Below are 18021 nucleotides of genomic sequence, written 5' to 3'. Positions count from 1 at the left end.
GTTTGTGCGTTTTAATCAGCGATTGGAAAATAACAGGTAGTCCTGTCTGTCCGCCTCTCGCACCCATATACACCCAGGAGGGGAGAGCGAGAGAGCGAGAGAGAGCGAGAGAGAAAGAAAAAAATAAAATAAAACCACAATAAACCCTCACTGACGCGGCTGGTTGGCGTGATTTTTGCCCCCCTTTTTTTTTTTTCTTCTTCTTCTAGGGGGCGGCCGTCAGAACAGACAACAGCCGGGTTCAGTCGCAACGTGTTTGTTACTGAGTGTCACCGCAGTCGGGCTGTGTGTCTCTATGAACCCCGGGCTGATTTCATGGGGCTGCCGTCAGCCCGCCTCGCCGCCTCTGGACAGCTGATCGCCGCGATTCACGCTTGGATTTAGACCCACCAGAGACTACATTGTGGATATGGAATGGTGCATGCCGCTGGGCCAAGTTTTCAGCCTCTGAAAAACACCGGAATCATGGACAGTCATCCGCTGTGAGTGCAACAATAATCAGTGTGTGTGTGTGTCTGTGTGCGCGCGCGCGCGCGTGTGTGTTTGTGTGTGTGTGTGTGTGTGCTGACGTTTCCCAGTAGCCGCTTGAGTGATGGTGCCGCATTGAGAGCGACAGCGGCCAGCCGGTGTGGCTGACCGGGGGGAGAACCGGGGAGCACCGGGGAGGACCGGGTCACCGAGAGCCGGGGACCGACACCGAGCCCGTCCGCCGCCGCCGCAGCAGCAGCAGCAGCAGCAGCAGGCTCAGGGGGCAGAGGGAGGGGGGGGGGTGTCTGTGTCTGTGTGATAATCCGATGATTTGTTGGGATTACGGAGGTGTTTTTGTTTATGGCAGAGGGGATGTGTGTCAACTGCTGTGTAGCCGTGTGTGGGCGTGGGTGTGTGTTTGTGACAGAAAACAAAGGCCACGTGATTTTGCCATGAACAGTATGGTTCTATGTAGGCCATATGTGTTGGATGTTTTATAGTGAAAGGGTGGTGGAAACAGGTACTTTACTTTAGTAATATATTTCTGATGTTTTATACTTTTACTCTACTACATTTTAGATATTGTGTACTTTTTTCTCTCCTGCAGTGATATGGCAGTTATAGTTTGTAGTTTCAGATTTGCGTTTTACACACAAAATATAGAATAATCTTTTAGAAAATACAATACCAATAGCGTCCAACCATTTTAGCTTCTCAAACTACAGCTTGGATTAAGAGGAAGTCCAAACCTTTGTGTACAAATCAACGTTTTCCTCTTTTTATTTTCCGCTCCCATTAATCCTCTTGTGACCCCTCAGATTTATCATGTGACCTTTTAGACCCGTCTGTTGGGAACCCCCAGACTGAACAAGCTAACTTTATTTAAAGGAGTTGAAATCCAACTTGACCAGCGACAACAGTAAATGTAACTTGATGCATGAGTATTAACAATTTAATAATGTAATACACAATATGTCATTGTTCATATAATATATCATATAATTTTGTTCTGCATATCGACTATCGTACTTTTTTTTACTTTAATAGAATACATTTGATTTGACTAATGACGCGTCTTTAACTTGCTGTACTTGTAATGAAGTGTTTTCACATCAAAGTATTGATACTTTTAATTCCGTAAAGGATCTGAATAGTTCTTCCATTCAGAAAAAGCTGAATAGTAGATGTTTGTGTATTTGTAGTCTGATGTGAATAAGACGTGCTATGAATTTACATTCACAGGCTACTTTATGAAGTTGAGGCTGGTTTATCATTCGGGCCTGCAGGAGCCAGATGATTTGATTGATTGCTAATTTGTTCGGAAGCTAAGGTGCAAAATCAACGATGAGCAGCCTGTATTATTGTGTTGGTCTCGTCTTGCAAAAGGCAAAACCTTCTCAGGAAGACTGTATTTATTAGTTTAATTCATGCTTACATGAAGCATATTCTGAGATAAGTGGCGGTTTTGATCAAATCACCTCAAACCAACTGACTCACATAAAAACTGGGGCCAGATACTATTATTCCAACAGAGCAGTACCTGTTGGGTTGGGTCTTTACTTTGTCGTAACTTGGGAACAAAAGGTACATAAACACTGCTCAGAGGGTTGGAGGTGGCGACAGTTTATTAGCACCTGGCCAAAACTTGTGCACTTTAATACAACGGTTCGGTTTTAGTTGAAACTGTTTCACAGAGGTGTTGATTCAAGGGTATTTTTGGAGGATGCAGTTTTGCTCTACACCCCAATAGAAAGGAAATGGAATTAAATTCATGTTTCTCACGATATTGGAGAAATACAGCAACTCCATCTCTTTCTCAACTACTCTGAACTCAACCAACACGTTCGCATTCCAACTCGTCACATACTGACCATTTGTCAGACCCCTCGGCGTCAGGAAAACATCATGGGTGGACTTAAAATAAGTATGTAAACAACATAACATAAGTGCACAAACATCACTCACGCAACTTAAAAATAACACACCGGCATCCTAGTTGAAAGTCCTGTATTTCTTTGACCCGTCCTCACCTGTTTTTTTTGTTTTCCCGGTCTTTAAACGAAGTTGTCAGACTCCAGTGTGCATTTTCTCTGAGCATCTCATTATCACGTGAATGGGTTTATGTCATAGTTACTTGAAAGCCCCGTGTGTCTCATACGGATGCCAAAGGTTGCCTTCTGCTATCAGCCGCTGTTGGGCGCGACAAAACGTTGATATTCGATGCCCGAGATATAAGAGCGGCCTGAAATACAGTTTACATGTGTTTTCATGGACCAAAACCACATGGCTAGAAACGTCCAGAGGTAAATGCAATCGTGATGAATCGACACTTTCACTGTGAAGTAACCAAATCACAGTTGCAGATCGTCCTACAGTGCTGACTCATTGTAGGTTTCATGCCAGAGCACCATTTGTCACAAAATGATCAATCATATCCCTGTTGACCTCTGCTTCTTTTTTCTTCATGTGGAGTGTTTGTGTTCGTGTGTTTGGAAAATACTTGTTTCTGATTGTCGGGTGTCAAGAACATGTCATAGATATATCGCCAATATATTTTTTTCTATAGCTCTTATGATTGTGAATGAGATACTGTGAGTGCTGCAAAAATAAAAGTCCACATCATCTCTATTGCGTTGAAAACTCTTAAAACGTGCAAAACTAAAACAAACAATAGATGCATGGCTTACTGTTTCTGTATTTTGGTTTTCAAGGTTAATAAAGGTATATTAAATTGAGGGAAATCTGTGTTAATTGTTAACAGTGAAACAGACATAGTTGTGGTTTCAGCTGATGACAAACTTCAGAGACGGATGACAATGTGAACACAGCTTCTGATATTTCTGTTTTTTAAGTGGGCATCATATATGAAAGGTAACACACTCTAAAATGTCCTTGCATCTAGAAGGACATCTCGTTGTGTATGAGCACTTCCTTTACTTCCTGTCAGTCATGACGTCTTCCCTCAGTAATATTGTGCGTCCTTCTCAGGTGCACCAGACTTTGTCCACACGCTCTGGACAAAGAAGATGGCGTCGAGAAACCCGGTCCGGTCACGCTCAACCCTCGGCACATGAGGAAGGCGTTCAAAGTCATGAACGAGCTGCGCAGGTAATGCGCGCTCTTCTCTTTTCAGTTCCTCTGGGTGCTGCCCTTTTCAACTTTTTAAAACGTGTACTCTGCGACCTCTCCGTCTCCTCGATGCCCACACAGCCAGAGCTTGTTGTGCGACGTGACCATCGTGGCGGAGGACGTTGAGATCGCCGCTCACAGGGTGGTTCTGGCTGCCGGGAGCCCGTACTTCCACGCCATGTTCACAGGTGAGGACTCCTTGCCGTCCATGCTGCTGGACATGTGGCAGGATCTTGTTTCACCTATGTTTCAGTTGTTTTTTTTTATTGGCGATGTCCTCTCTGATAATGGATGTCTCCCAACAGGTGAGATGGCGGAGAGCCGGGCAAAGCGAGTGAGGATAAAAGAGATGGACGGTTGGACTCTGGGCCTGCTGGTTGACTACATCTACACAGCAGAGATACAAGTCACAGAGGATAACGTGCAGGTAAACACACACACACATAGACAGACGGACACACACGCATCGACATTTATACTCCCATAAACACTGAAGATATTTTAACTTTAACACGGGTACATTTGTCTGTTTTATGACAGTATTTGTTTGTTAGTAGATTTTACCGGTCGTAATCTGCGACTCACTCGATTTTTTCAGTGAGTCGACACATCCCGTCAGTGCTCGTCGACTAAGAAGGTCTCTGGTCGAAAGCAGCCCCAGAAAATAGTGACCTGCACGAAGCAGGAGTAAACTAAATACCAGAGTTATCGCAAACTTTTGAACTGCCTCACCTTCGGGGCTGATCGGCGTATCCAATGAAACTGCCTTTTTTTCTCAAAGTGGAGAATCAAACCCATTGGTTTGCACTTTGTGATTGATCCCTAACTGTTAATGTTTGGTCCTCACAACTTGTTTTAACAGAAATTGATGATATAATAGTAGCGGTTCAGTAAAGCAAATATGTACTAAATTTAGTCTTTTACTTTTTGTTACTTACCTCTTAAGGTTGCATCCAGAGAGCCGCTGAGATGCAATCAAAATGATCCCAGTGTCGGATCCTGCGTCTTTAAAACGGGATTTGCTCTCATGATAATGATGATGATGCTGTTGAGTTTTGGGAACTGTACATTGCACGCATCTATTTTGTTTCACTTGATCAGATGTTTCCTCTTTTGGAAAGTTGAAAAATCTCAACAAGTTGGTCATCCTTCATGACTGAACCTGTGATCATCTGAAGTAAAGATGGTGTCTCTACACAGCCTGTCACCCCTTCTATTCGGTTAATCTGCATTGTAGTACATCCGACTTCATGCAGGATGTGTGTGTGTGTGTTTAACAGGCATTGCTGCCTGCAGCCGGCCTCCTCCAGCTAAACGAGGTGAAAAAGGCTTGTTGTGAGTTCTTGAGCTCTCAGCTTCATCCATCCAACTGTCTGGGGATACGAGCTTTCGCTGATCTCCACGCCTGCTCTCAGCTCCTCACACAGGCCAACAGCTACGCAGGTTTGTGTGTGCAAATCTCTCCTCGTTTTGTATGTGTGTTCGGCTCTTACTGCTCCACTTAAATGGGTTGGTGTGTATCCTGGAGGATGTGGGTTTGTGGCTGAGACGGAATGAGAACAGGTTTAATTAATGACGATGATGAGAGAAGAAGAAGAAGAAGAAAAAAAAAGATATGTTCATCTGCAGGGAAGTTATTTTCATCCCATGCTTTTGCTGACAGAGCAACATTTCACCGAGGTGGTTGGGAGTGAAGAGTTCCTGAATTTGGGCATGGAGCAAGTGTCCAGCCTGATCGCCAACGACAAGCTCACCATCCCCACAGAGGAGAAGGTACACACACATTCACTCAGCTCAATGTACGCAGGGAGGGCAGCACACAACCCCAACGGCTGTACCCGATGAGCTTCACGTGTCTCTGTGTACTTCACTGTGCAGGTGTTTGAGGCGGTGATCGCTTGGGTCAACCACGATAAAGATGTCCGGCAGGAACACTTGGCTCACCTGATGGAACACGTTCGCCTGCCGCTTCTCTCCAGAGAATACCTGGTGCAGGTATATCAGCGGCGTCTGGATGCTTTGGCTTATGCTCTGAAACGGACTCACTTTGCATCTGACTATTTGAGCTGTGCTTTCAGCTGAACGGGACCTTTTCTTTCCACCGTTGTTCACATTTCCACACTGTTGCACAATTAATCATTATTAAAAGCGATAATTATTGAGATTCTCCCCCGCGTCAGGGGCCTGAAGACTTGTTCAACTAATTAATTAAAACATGTTGAAAAGGTGACTGGTGATTCTCACCACTGTTAAGTATTAATGTATATCATAATGGAGCACATTTACTGCTTTGTTTTCAATCTAGCTACAGTATCAATAATATGTTGAATATACAGAACAAACAATGGTGGGTTTGGAAATACAAACATGATTTATTTTCTTGCTGCATGTCTGGCAAACTGACCGCAGGTCCTCCCTTATGACGGTGGATAAACAAACAACTATTAATTTGTTGTTGTTGGTTATATGATCAGTTTCCATCATAAAAGTGTCTTTAGGAGGAAGTGACACCATCAATTGTAATAACTAGACTCTTGAAGTGTGACACTTGCTGATAGTGTTGCCTTCAAAAGAACATACATGGTGAAATAGTTTCAATCAGGAGCGACTTCATTACAGTGAAACAATATTGTATTGTATTGCACGTGCATGATGAAACTAATAGTGAAGAGTCTTTGCTGATTGGAGGACATTGAAAGGAGGTAGTGATGCTGTGTCTAGACTCCCCCTGGAGTCGAGACACTGGTGGTTGTCATGATGAAGGGAGTTGCTGAAGGCCTGGTCACTTGATGTGACGAAGACTGGAGGTGAATGGAGTGGAGGAGGGTTGCATCGGTTTATTCTGCAATGACAACTGACAGCAGTTCAGAGAGGAGAAACAGTTTGAACATTTTGACAGCAAGTGTGTGATTGGCTCAGGGCAGAATCAGCCCACAAACGGCTGATAGAGAAGAAGCTGCCGAGACAGAGGGAAGGAGAGACTTGAGAGTGTAAAGAGACTTCCCGACGGAAATGTTCGAAATGACAAAAACGATTGTAGCTGTATGACTCTGACTTTTCACTGAACTATATGAACTTTGACCAGCCTGGTTGAAGTTCGACGTCAGATACAGTGATGTCTACAGCAGTGAACCAGGTTCTGACTAAACCTCAGGTGCAGCGTCTGAGGACAAAGCAATGGGGTTTAAATGAGCACGTGATTAAAACAACAACAGGTTTTATCCTGAACAATAGACCACAGCGAAGCTAATGGCAGAGCAACGGTGTGTTGTCATACAGCCAGGAAACATGCTGCTACGTATCCAGTTGTCCAACTAGTTTCTTTCCGGAGGCAAAAATAACGTCAGGAAGAAAAAAAAACCTGCCACTTATTTAATACTACTTGAAATGCTCATTGTTCTTTATGTTGTGTAGCGTAGAGGCATATGAAACTATCAGTGGTTGGACATTTCCTCCACTTGGATTAGCATGCGTGCTGTATGTTTTGGCTCTGCTTTTAATGAGTTTATCTTTGATTAGAAGATAACCACACTGAGGTTTGATCATTTTACATTAGTCTTTGTTCTGGGGAAAGTCGGGCAGTCTACATCCTATGAAGGAGAAACACGATGCACTCCGCCCAATGCATCGATGGATGTTATCTAACTGAGAGAAAGAACATTTAATCTCTTTGTATTCACATTGTTGAGGTACAATCTAAAGATAAATATACAAAGTGCCAATGAACATTAGATTTGTCAGTAGAATCAGAACTAGTCTCTGTTTTGGATTTATATCATGTATATTTGCATTGATTTTTATTTCAGATAATTCTAATTGCAGAGTTACTTCTGTGTCGCAACATGCTGCTGCATTTTGTTAATCCAGTTGGCTGACTGGTTCCTCTCTCACTGTTTCGGTTGTGTCAGCGGGTGGAGGAGGAGTCTCTTATTAAGAACAGCAGTGCGTGTAAAGACTACCTCATCGAGGCCATGAAGTACCACCTGCTGCCAGCTGACCAGAGAGCTCTGATGAAAACTGCACGCACACGCATGAGGACTCCAGCCTGCTGTCCGAAGGTATTCACACACCCTCTGCGACGCTTAGCTAATGAGAAAACCACAACAGTTGTTGTACAGTTCATCACGTAATGGCTCTGCTGTTCCCGTTCTGTGCAGGTGATGGTCGTGGTTGGAGGCCAGGCTCCCAAGGCCATCCGCAGCGTTGAATGTTATGACTTTGAGGAGCAGCGATGGTACCAGGTGGCCGAGCTCCCGACCAGGAGGTGCAGAGCAGGTAGGAAAGCATCAATGGCAACAACAACAACAACAACAACAACAACAACAACGACATGTACTGCATCGCAGTCAAAGAGCTGGATCGGAGCACCTGAATCACACTAAACCCTCACCTACACTCCAAGTCACCAAACTGATGCATTCAGGTGGTCTTTATCAGCTTGTAAATATAAAATTAATAAAATCAGCAGGACTTTGCCCTCAAACCGCCGATAAAAGGTAAATACTGCTGCTCAACCGGACAGACAGGATGCGCGATACATGTGCCAGTATTGTTAGCAAATGCTGTACAAGGTTCATTTGAATACATCTGAATAGCTTCAATAACTCTGGTGGGTTTTCTATCGGTCTGGTGTTCAAGCAATATATTTTCCAGTGACATGAACACAAATAGCGTGGTCATGTTCACCTGAATATACTTTTACCAGATGCAGCACCACACAGTAAAATGGAGGACACTGAAAGGCTACAAAGGAAAAAAAGGAGGTGGCCTTGTCGACCCGTTATGATGTACGAGACACAGCGACAGACTGAGTAACCTTTGACTTAAGTTGTTTGTTTCAAGGTTGTAACATCAAGAAACATGCTTTGATATTGTCAACTGTGGAAATTTCAAAAATGAAAGTCTGACCATGTCCCAACTTCATCCAATTGCAATGAGTGTGCAAATTCATTATTCTCATTTCCATTAAACAACGTGATTTCTTTCAGGGATCCTCAACAAACAAAATAAGTTTTTAAAGTCTGGTGGTCATAATGTGGAGGCCAAGACATCTTTGCGGCACAACAATATGTAATTCAAAATAATATTTTGACCCATATTTCACCTTTAACAAACATCGCTCCTCCAGCAATTTGAAAAATTGCAATAGGCCCAATTGCAATATTGATAAAAATGTGTATGAACTGTGCACTTTATGACATCCCTACTCTTGAGGTTGCTTCATCATTCAGCCTCACCGCACCAGGTTGTTCCTGTGTGATTCTGAGTGTTCCCTGTGTCGTCTCCCTGTAGGCGTGGTGTACGTCAGTGGGTGTGTTTATGCAGTCGGTGGATTCAACGGTTCTTTACGTGTCCGGACGGTCGACTGTTACGACCCGATGATGGACCGCTGGACGAGCGTGAGCAGCATGCAAGACCGCCGCTCAACGCTCGGGGCCGCCGTGCTCAACGGACTCCTGTACGCCGTCGGGGGCTTTGACGGCAGCACAGGTACCGATGTGTGGCACTGTGACATGAAAACGCCTTTTAGACTCAAGGGAGAGTTTGAGTTCAAGACATTCAATCCTGTTATTGCTTTGTGTAACAACAGGAAGTTATATAATATGTGATTGTGTTGTTTGATACGTGTGTGTGTGTGTGTTTGCAGGACTGTCGACAATCGAGGCGTACAATGCGAAGACAGACGAATGGTTCCACGTGTTACCCATGAGTACCCGGCGAAGTAGTGTAGGAGTGGGTGTTGTCAATGGTGAATACAATACACAAGCACTTCATAAATCATGCAATAGTCCTGCAATTACTGCATTTCTTTTGAAAAAACACAACTTGTTTTTATTTCAAAACTACCAGAGGTGTTGAAGCTGGAGTGTGTATGGACAGAAACTAGCTTGAAGCTCGATAATATAATGCGTTATTGCCATCTTTTAGTATATAAGTATATAACCCACAAAGTAAAAGTTTAACTCTTCGTAGGAAAATATTGAAAGTAAAATGTGTTTCTATTATATTAAGTTATGAATTTTCCTGTTTTATTTTTCAGGGATCCTGTATGCAATTGGCGGCTATGATGGTGCGACCAGACAATGTCTGAGTACAGTAGAAGCTTTCAACCCTAAAAGTAACGCGTGGAGCTACATCGCAGAGATGGGCACGAGACGCAGTGGAGCAGGTGTGTGTGTGTGTGCACGTGTTTGCACATTTGTGCGCATGTTTATGATGTGTGTGTGTGTCACAGATTGATTCATCACGACAAAAACACAAGATCCTTGTTGTGCGATACTCGGTGATGGAAATTCAGGATAAGACACAAATGGTGACCAGATGTTGCGTCCGGTGTCTTCCCTCAGGTGTAGGTGTGTTAAAAGGTTTTCTGTATGCTGTCGGGGGTCACGATGGTCCGCTGGTGAGGAAGAGCTGTGAAGTATACGACCCGGCCTCGAACAGCTGGCGGCAGGTGGCCGACATGAACATGTGTCGACGCAACGCAGGTAATGCAGACAGTCTGTTCAGCGGAGATCCTCAGGTGTGAGAAGGTAGACGTATATTTATCTTCTTTGTGTGTGCGTGTGTGTTTTCAGGTGTGTGTGCTGTGAACAACGTACTGTATGTGGTGGGAGGAGACGACGGCAGCTGCAATTTGGCCTCTGTGGAGTTCTACAATCCAAACTCAGACAAGTGGACACTACTGCCGACCTGCATGAGCACGGGACGCAGTTATGCAGGTTTGTAGAGAAACACATGTACACAAAACTTCACATTTTGTCTCCAAACCATGAGGGGTAACTTTTGAAAGAAGTTAGAAGTTTTGGGTCACAGCTCAGTATTATTTTTTCTTTCAACCTTGAGGAGAATCATAAAAAAATCCATAGTTGTTTAATATTTTATACATATGTCATCATACATTTGAATACCTGTTCATTCTTTTTTACACCTACTTCCACTTTTCACATTAATTTCTGCACTACATATCTGTAAAAATGCCATCTGTATACATTATGATTTTGGGTTGTTTGTCTGTCCCATCTTATGAGCACATTATCGCAAAATCTTCAAATTTGACACAAATGTCCTCTTGGACTCGAGGTTGAACTGAGAATAATATTGGGGGTCAAAGATTACTGTGACGTCACAAGTAATTATCTGGGCCATAACCCAGGAATTTGTATCCTAATTCTGATAATTTCACACAAAATTGTCTCATAAGATAAAAGGATGAAGGGAAGATAGAATGTATTACTTTTAACAGTAGTAGCACTTTCATGGTTTCACATTTATCCTTAACATTTACAACATTTAGTCTGTTTGAAAATTATATCACATTTTTCTTGTTGTTTTTGGCCACAGGTGTGACTGTGATTGACAAGCCCTTATGACTGCTCTTGACACTTGCCACTGATTTGAAGCAGAACGTATTCTCCTGCTGAATACTGATCTTGGATCTGTCTATGATGCCGTTGCTTGGATGATGTTGGGCGGCATTGGCACAGGCACTGACGAAGATGAAGAAAAATGACAAGATTGTTGTTGAGGACGACGAGGACGGAGATTTTTTTGCACTTACCTGAAAGGGGGAGCTGTAACAAACGGAGGGGAATCGAACCCGTGTTTGAATCCCTTCCTGGCAGGACTGCCACTGGCGACTGGACAAAGCAGTTTGAAGCACTACTGCAGTGTCATTGAAGCGCTACTGATATGAAGCTACTTTAACATGAGTAATGTTAACATGAACCAGCTCTGAGAGAGACCACTGATCCAATCTTTGGGAGAGGAAGGCAGAGAAGGACCATTTGGGACTGAAGTCTTTGTTTCTCCTTTTTTTGTTTTTATCGTGAAAATGTGAGCGAGCGAGCGAGCGAGCGTGTGTGTTTGTGCGCGTGTATGTGTGTGTGTGCGCGCTTGCATTTGAAGGTGCTCCTTTGCTTGCACATGTGAGCATGTGTGTTTGTGTGCATCTGAGTCTCTGTGTGGTGACGCCTGGTCCGACGCCGCATGAACGCACTCTGTCTGACCTCTGACCTTTTACAGTGTTGCAGTGTGGCTGTTCAAGAGTGCCTGAATGTCAAACTACACCCCTCTTCTTCCCCTTTGTTATGCCTCGAGTACTGTTACTGGACAGAGCGCAGCTGTTCCGGGATACGTTTGAGAACTGACTCCGGATCGGTGATGGTGTGTCGGTCGCGTCAGCCCCGCATGACTTCAGAACAGCGACGCGGGAAAAGCATTTGCAGAAAATGTACATTTCTTCTTTAAAAAGAAAACAAACAAACAAAAAAAAGCTGACTTTAACTGGAGCGCCTCCCATCTGGTGGAGGAGAGGAGTCATTCATGTTGCCAAAAACAGTGAGAAGCTGTTTGAGATGAAAAACAGCTGGATGTATCAGTGCTTTACTGTCACCCTGGCAGCCATCTTTGTTGTTGTTGTAGCCACTAATGACAACAACAGCCTGAACTCGCTGCATGGTCCCTGAACTCCTTGTTTCCTCTTCCTCCTTCGGTGTAGCAACCCTATTAACTTCTGCACACCCTGACGTACTATGAATGTGCCAATTTGAATATGTCTCTTCATTTCTGTCTCTCTTTACTACTTTACTAATCTGTTCTCTCTTTCTGGAAAGTGACCAAACCTACTCTTGATTTTCTGTTCTTTCTCTTCCCTCTCCGCCTATATTGAAAAAAAATAATGCTATAATAGTAACTGGTATCGCTGTTTTCTTGTCAGTGTATTGAGGAATGTCATGTAGGCTTATGACTTTGAAAATGTTTCATTACTTGTTTTATATTATCATTAATAAATATGCTTCTTGTATTTAAAGCTGTGAAATGACATAATCTGTTTTTAAAACTTTGCCAAATCAGTAAAATGTTGAAATGAAATGTGTGTGATATGTTGATAATAATACGGCGATTCATTCCTTACAATTTCCTTTAGTAGAAGCTGACATTTTCCTGCTCAGTTTCACCTTTTTATGACTTCTCTGCCATGTTGCATTCATTCAGTTGAAGTTCGTGTTATTATTTCCGTATTTTACACAACAATACTTTGGCTTTTTTGTTTGCGTTGGTGGAGAATAACTAGGTACATTTTCTCAAGTACTGTACATAAGTAACATATTTGATATACTTGTACTTTACTTGAGTACCTCCATTGTAGGTCGCTTTATATTTCTACTTCACTACATTTATTTGACAGCTAATACTTACCATCCTACATTATGTAAAGCAGTTAAAAGGAATGCAGCTCACATCTTAATGCAGCACTAGTAATTATACAATATGTAGTGGTTTACTTTGGAATCTTATAGTACATTGTGTGAATAATACTTCCATGCTTTTACATAAACAAGATTTTACATTTTTATTTTTAATGCTGTAAGTTGTACTTACGTTTTTATTCAGTGCGGTACTGCTGCAGTACCGTACTGAACTTGTTATTAAAGATTTGCATACTTATTCCACCACTGGGGTTTTATAGAGTGAAAAAGTATTCAAGCACGATTTTAACTTTAGTAATAAACAAATGTTGCCACAATTAAATATTGAATATGACAATAACTGAAATACAACAAGGATGCATGTCATATCTTGCAGATACACTTACAGAAAATAGGTTTATTTTCAAAAAACAATTCAGTGGTGCTTTTAGTGAACGTAATTATATATTTTGTAAACTTTATACCACAGTGTAATTGTTTTAAAGTCATTACCAAAGTTGACATTGGAGTCACACACTCTTTTAATATGAATTTGAGGCGGAAGGCGTTCACGTATGACTCAAAGTTCTCCGGACCACCCCATCTCTTCCCTCGTACACTTTGTTCAACACGACAGATATCAAGAGAAGCGCGAGCTCGCCTCTGATTGGCTGCTGCTCTAGCAACATTCAGTCTCACTATCATCGCTCCATCCCGCGGACCAATCAGCGAAGCCGCTTGCCCCCTCGACGTCAGACTGCTCTCCTCTCGGCCAATCAGATTGTTGGATCTGACTGTACTTCACCCGGCCGGCCGCTGCTGCTCAGGTAGACGGGACGTTCGGCTGAAAGGTGAGAGAACCGTCGTTTTTCCGTGCAAATGTGATATTTCTACATGTTTATTAGCAGCCATTGCTAAAGTAAATCTGTTTTTTGTATGTATGTGAGTGAAGCATGGAGGCGGAAGTTGTGACATAACATGTCGGCCTGTTTTGTAGCGTTAGTGTTCGAGTATTATAGTGACACAACGTTACTGGAGAGATGCAACAATATGTCTGTCTGCTTGCTACATTGAGGCGATTATGTTGTTATAGTCTGTTAGCAGTGAGACTGAATATTTCTGTGCAGAATGTATTGATTCATATAGTATTCACTATTGCCTAGCGCACCGGGTCTTATGCTACATTGTTATGTAACAGTAAATGCCCATTATTTTTGCTTCAAAATAGTATTTTTGTTGTTGTAAGTTTAGTTTGTGTTTTGTGTATTTCAATAGCGGAATATCTTTGATTAAGCTTGAGTATTACATCTACTCACAGAACCTCTATTCATAAAATGCAATTCCTAATTATAGATCAAACTACCCCTCTAGCTGCAAATATTACAATGTAGCAAATATATCAATGCGCAGATAATAATTTAGTTATGTAATAATATCACTCTGGCTGAGACATTTTGCATTATTTACTTTTTATGATGTACCTTTATGGATATCCTGGTTCACTTAAGGTACATTTTGAATGTAATAATTCAAAGCAAAAAAATATTATAACTACTTTGAATTAAATAAAGAGTATTTGTTACATTACAGTCTATTGGAAATTGCTCTGCTTGTGTGAATAGTATTTATTGTAAGGAACAGAGGAGTTGAGATGTGGAATTAATTATTACAAGTCCTACACATTTTAAATTATAATAAAATACAATGTATTGATGGATATATACATGTTCTGTAGTGTTTGGTTATAATTTCACTCAACTCAGTTAAAAACATAACTTCCAGCAGACTAACTGAGAGTATTATCTGTCCAGCTGACATACGTCCCGTCTGAGAGCTGCACATGTAACATTGTGTTCCTACTTTTCAGTCTTCTCTCCACACCTGCACCCACCCTGCATTGTCCATCATGGAGGTGAACGGCACGGTAGACATCTTGAGCTCTGCTTACCTGGCGGCGGAGTACGTAGATGCCGCTTTGCCAGAAAACCCCTTCCAGCCCTCCATGAAACACGCCTGGGGCTACATGATGGACAACTACACCAAGTTCCAGATCGCCACCTGGGGGTCGCTCATCGTCCATGAGTTCATCTACTTCCTGTTCTGCCTGCCTGGTTTCCTCTTCCAGTTCATGCCCTTCATGCAGAAATACAAGATCCAACCGGTTTGTTTGGCTGTTAAGATTCTATTTGTTAAATCTAAAAGGACATTCCTGTTGTTACTTTCCCCGTAACACCCGTTAACAGACTTTCTATATCTTTCTCTCTCTCTTTCTCTCTCTCTTTCTCTGTGTGGTTGTGTGTGTTTTTGTGTGTGTGCAGGACAAGCCAGAGACCTGGGAGAAACAGTGGACATGTTTCAAGATGCTGCTGTTCAACCACTTCTGTATCCAGCTGCCGTTGATCTGTGGAACCTACTACTTCACTGAATTCTTCAACATCCCTTATGACTGGGACTCAATGCCACGCTGGTCAGTTGAAGTACAATAAATCACTCCTGTACGCGTCATATTCAATCCACCTGAGATATTTTAACAACTGCTCCATTTGCAAATGTTAACAACAGGGTGTGGAAGCTGCTCAGACTCCGCAGTTAATGATATTGTGAAGATTATTTCAGGGGTGAAATATTTTTTTGGTCTTATAAAGGGATAAATTGTAAGTCTCTTAAAAAAAAAAAAAATCCAAGGCATAAATGCCTTTATTCTACATGGCAACATTTAATAAAATTATTCTTAAATGTTGCTTGAAATTATTTATAATTGATACTAATTATTATAATATTTATGTTCTAATTATATTGTATTCTTTATATATAGAGAGAGTATATTATTTACCCTTCTCCGTTCAGCTTCCTACCTTGGATCAATAGGTCCCACCCTCATAATCTACTGATTAGTGCAACACAATAAAGTCATACAAGCTACTGTTGTCTTTGACCCTGATGACCTGAGATGGCCGTTTTAAATACATTTTACCCATGTAGAATAAAGGTCTGTGTGTTGCGATGCCTCTGTGAGCTTGTCCCGTCTCTTCTCGTCTCCTCCTCCAGGCCGTACGTGCTCTCTCAGTGCTTGGGCTGTGCCATCGTCGAAGACACTTGGCACTACTTCCTCCATCGCCTGCTGCATCACCGCAAGATCTACAAATACATCCACAAGGTCCACCATGAGTTCACCGTGAGTAAAACACACACATGTGATAAGACCAATAAAGACAAACACAAAAACTCTTTACTGAAGAGTTACTTATTAATGATGCTGCAGCTCTCCCACGCACACACATATACATGCACACACACATGCACATGTAAACACGCACGCACAAACACACAGACGTCTTCCTCACAGTGTCTCCGCTGTCCTTCAGGCTCCATTCGGCATGCAGGCAGAATACGCTCATCCTGCTGAGACGCTCATCCTGGGAGCGGGTTTCTTCATCGGCATCATGATCTTCTGTAACCACGTGTTCTTCCTGTGGGCCTGGGTGTCCTTCCGCCTGCTGGAGACCATCGACGTCCACAGGTAAGACACATCTTTTGCGTAATTTGGTCTTCTGCTGACCTCTCTGCAGGAGAGCTTTGCTAGAATGTTTATTACTGTGACTCTCAGGGGCGATTTATTGGAGTGTATTGGAGGAAAAGCAGCAGTTACATCACTGATCGTCGTCATTAACTGATTCAGCAATAATGAGAACAACCACTAGATGGCCACAGAGGGCACCAGGTGTCACCATTATATATTTTCAGGTCACAAAGAACCCCATACGCATGTCTATGTTGCTATTCTTCTTGAGCTGTATACTATACCTGCATTTGTACTGAGGATTTACATGAACATGCAGACATGTCTCAGAAGACGCCAGATACAAGGCTCACAAACTGGATGCATAAACAACAACACAAATTCACAATGCCTCATAAAACCCCTTGTTTTATACTTTTTTCATTTTGCCTCACCAATAGTTTCATGTCATGTCTTTCTGTGCTTTTCTTACTTTCTTACCTTGACATTTATTTGCTACATTTAAGTCAAAATAAAAAAAAAATACCAAATTGAATTTGGATTGAATTTACTCAGATCTGGGCATTTTCCTGATTTGATATATTTTCTTAAATGACTGTGCAACTTGCTTTTAGAAAAAAAAGATATATTTTACCCTTTGTTATTGTATGTTAAATAACGTGTTGATTCTAAATGGCATATTCTTTGTTAGTAATTTCCGTCATTGAAATGGAATAGAATAATCATTTTGAATTTCATAAACAATTCCTCCATTTTCCCAGACTGCCTCAACAGCATTAAGGCACGATAAAACAATGCTTGTGACAAAAGTCACACTGCCAACAATGCAGCAGCATAACTTACAAGAGGACAAAGTCACCAATTATAATTGTTTGTGGAAACATTTGCAATGCAATAAAAACATCAAATTAGATTTTAGAAATCTCTCAATATCCAACCACAAGGCAGCAACACAAGGACTGAAACAAGAATAAAAGCATCATATCTTCTGCACCAAAAACATTGTTTCTGATCATTTCGAGTGCCTAATCTGAAAAGCATGTGTTGGAAGAACGAATTTCCAAAATATTGACTCCTAATATCCGAGACATTTATATTTATATATCCGAGAATGATATATTTATGTTTTCTCTCAGTGGTTACGACATCCCTCTGAACCCGCTCCACCTCATCCCGTTCTACGGCGGCACGCGCTTCCACGACTTCCACCACATGAACTTCGTCGGGAACTACTCCTCCACCTTCACGTGGTGGGACAAGCTGCTGAAGACGGACAACCAGTACAACAAGTACATGCAGAAACTGGGAGACAAGAAGGAGCAGTAGACGCCGCTGTGCATCTGTTCTTACACTGGCCTGTTTGGTCAGGAGCAGGGAAGAGGACTGGGACAGACACACAAACGGCTGCTTTTCCACACATACACACACACATACACACACACACACACACACACACACACACACACACACACACACACACACATGCACACACACTAAAGGTGTACTGATTCTGAATCAGACTGCGTGTTGACTTCAGTGTGTCTTCTGTGCCTTAGCTGCTCGCTGAATAAAAAACCATCAACATCCTCATTTTGATTTGTCATTTTGCTTGGTCATTGTCTAAAGAAAGAGAGAAGTTAGTACAACATGACTTTCTTGTGAAATGTTTGTGTTTACCGTTGAATGTCTGAGCACTTTAGCGCTTGAAGTAAA

At 42.2% G+C, this 18021-nt stretch overlaps 2 protein-coding genes across 2 annotated transcripts; both read left to right on the top strand.

The window, feature by feature from the left end:
- Positions 1-22: 22 nt before the first annotated feature.
- Positions 23-12440, top strand: klhl2 (kelch-like family member 2). The gene is made up of 15 exons (XM_068589178.1): positions 23-482; positions 3457-3576; positions 3679-3785; positions 3903-4024; positions 4878-5040; positions 5261-5370; positions 5476-5592; positions 7506-7655; positions 7755-7872; positions 8890-9087; positions 9245-9346; positions 9638-9766; positions 9945-10085; positions 10176-10319; positions 10942-12440. The coding sequence occupies exons 1-15, from the start codon at positions 415-417 to the stop codon at positions 10968-10970; spliced, it is 1818 nt and encodes a 605-aa protein (XP_068445279.1). The 5' UTR covers positions 23-414; the 3' UTR covers positions 10971-12440.
- A 1137-nt stretch (positions 12441-13577) lies between these two features.
- msmo1 (methylsterol monooxygenase 1) lies at positions 13578-17772 on the top strand. The gene is made up of 6 exons (XM_068589025.1): positions 13578-13639; positions 14656-14949; positions 15107-15255; positions 15837-15963; positions 16154-16308; positions 17445-17772. The coding sequence occupies exons 2-6, from the start codon at positions 14695-14697 to the stop codon at positions 17632-17634; spliced, it is 876 nt and encodes a 291-aa protein (XP_068445126.1). The 5' UTR covers positions 13578-13639; positions 14656-14694; the 3' UTR covers positions 17635-17772.
- Positions 17773-18021: the final 249 nt, after the last annotated feature.

Source organism: Clinocottus analis, unplaced genomic scaffold (assembly GCF_023055335.1).
Source record: "Clinocottus analis isolate CAN_PGR_092001 unplaced genomic scaffold, fCliAna1.0.p SCAF_22, whole genome shotgun sequence".
NCBI lineage: Eukaryota > Metazoa > Chordata > Actinopteri > Perciformes > Cottidae > Clinocottus > Clinocottus analis.
This window is presented reverse-complemented; position numbering and strand designations above follow the sequence as displayed.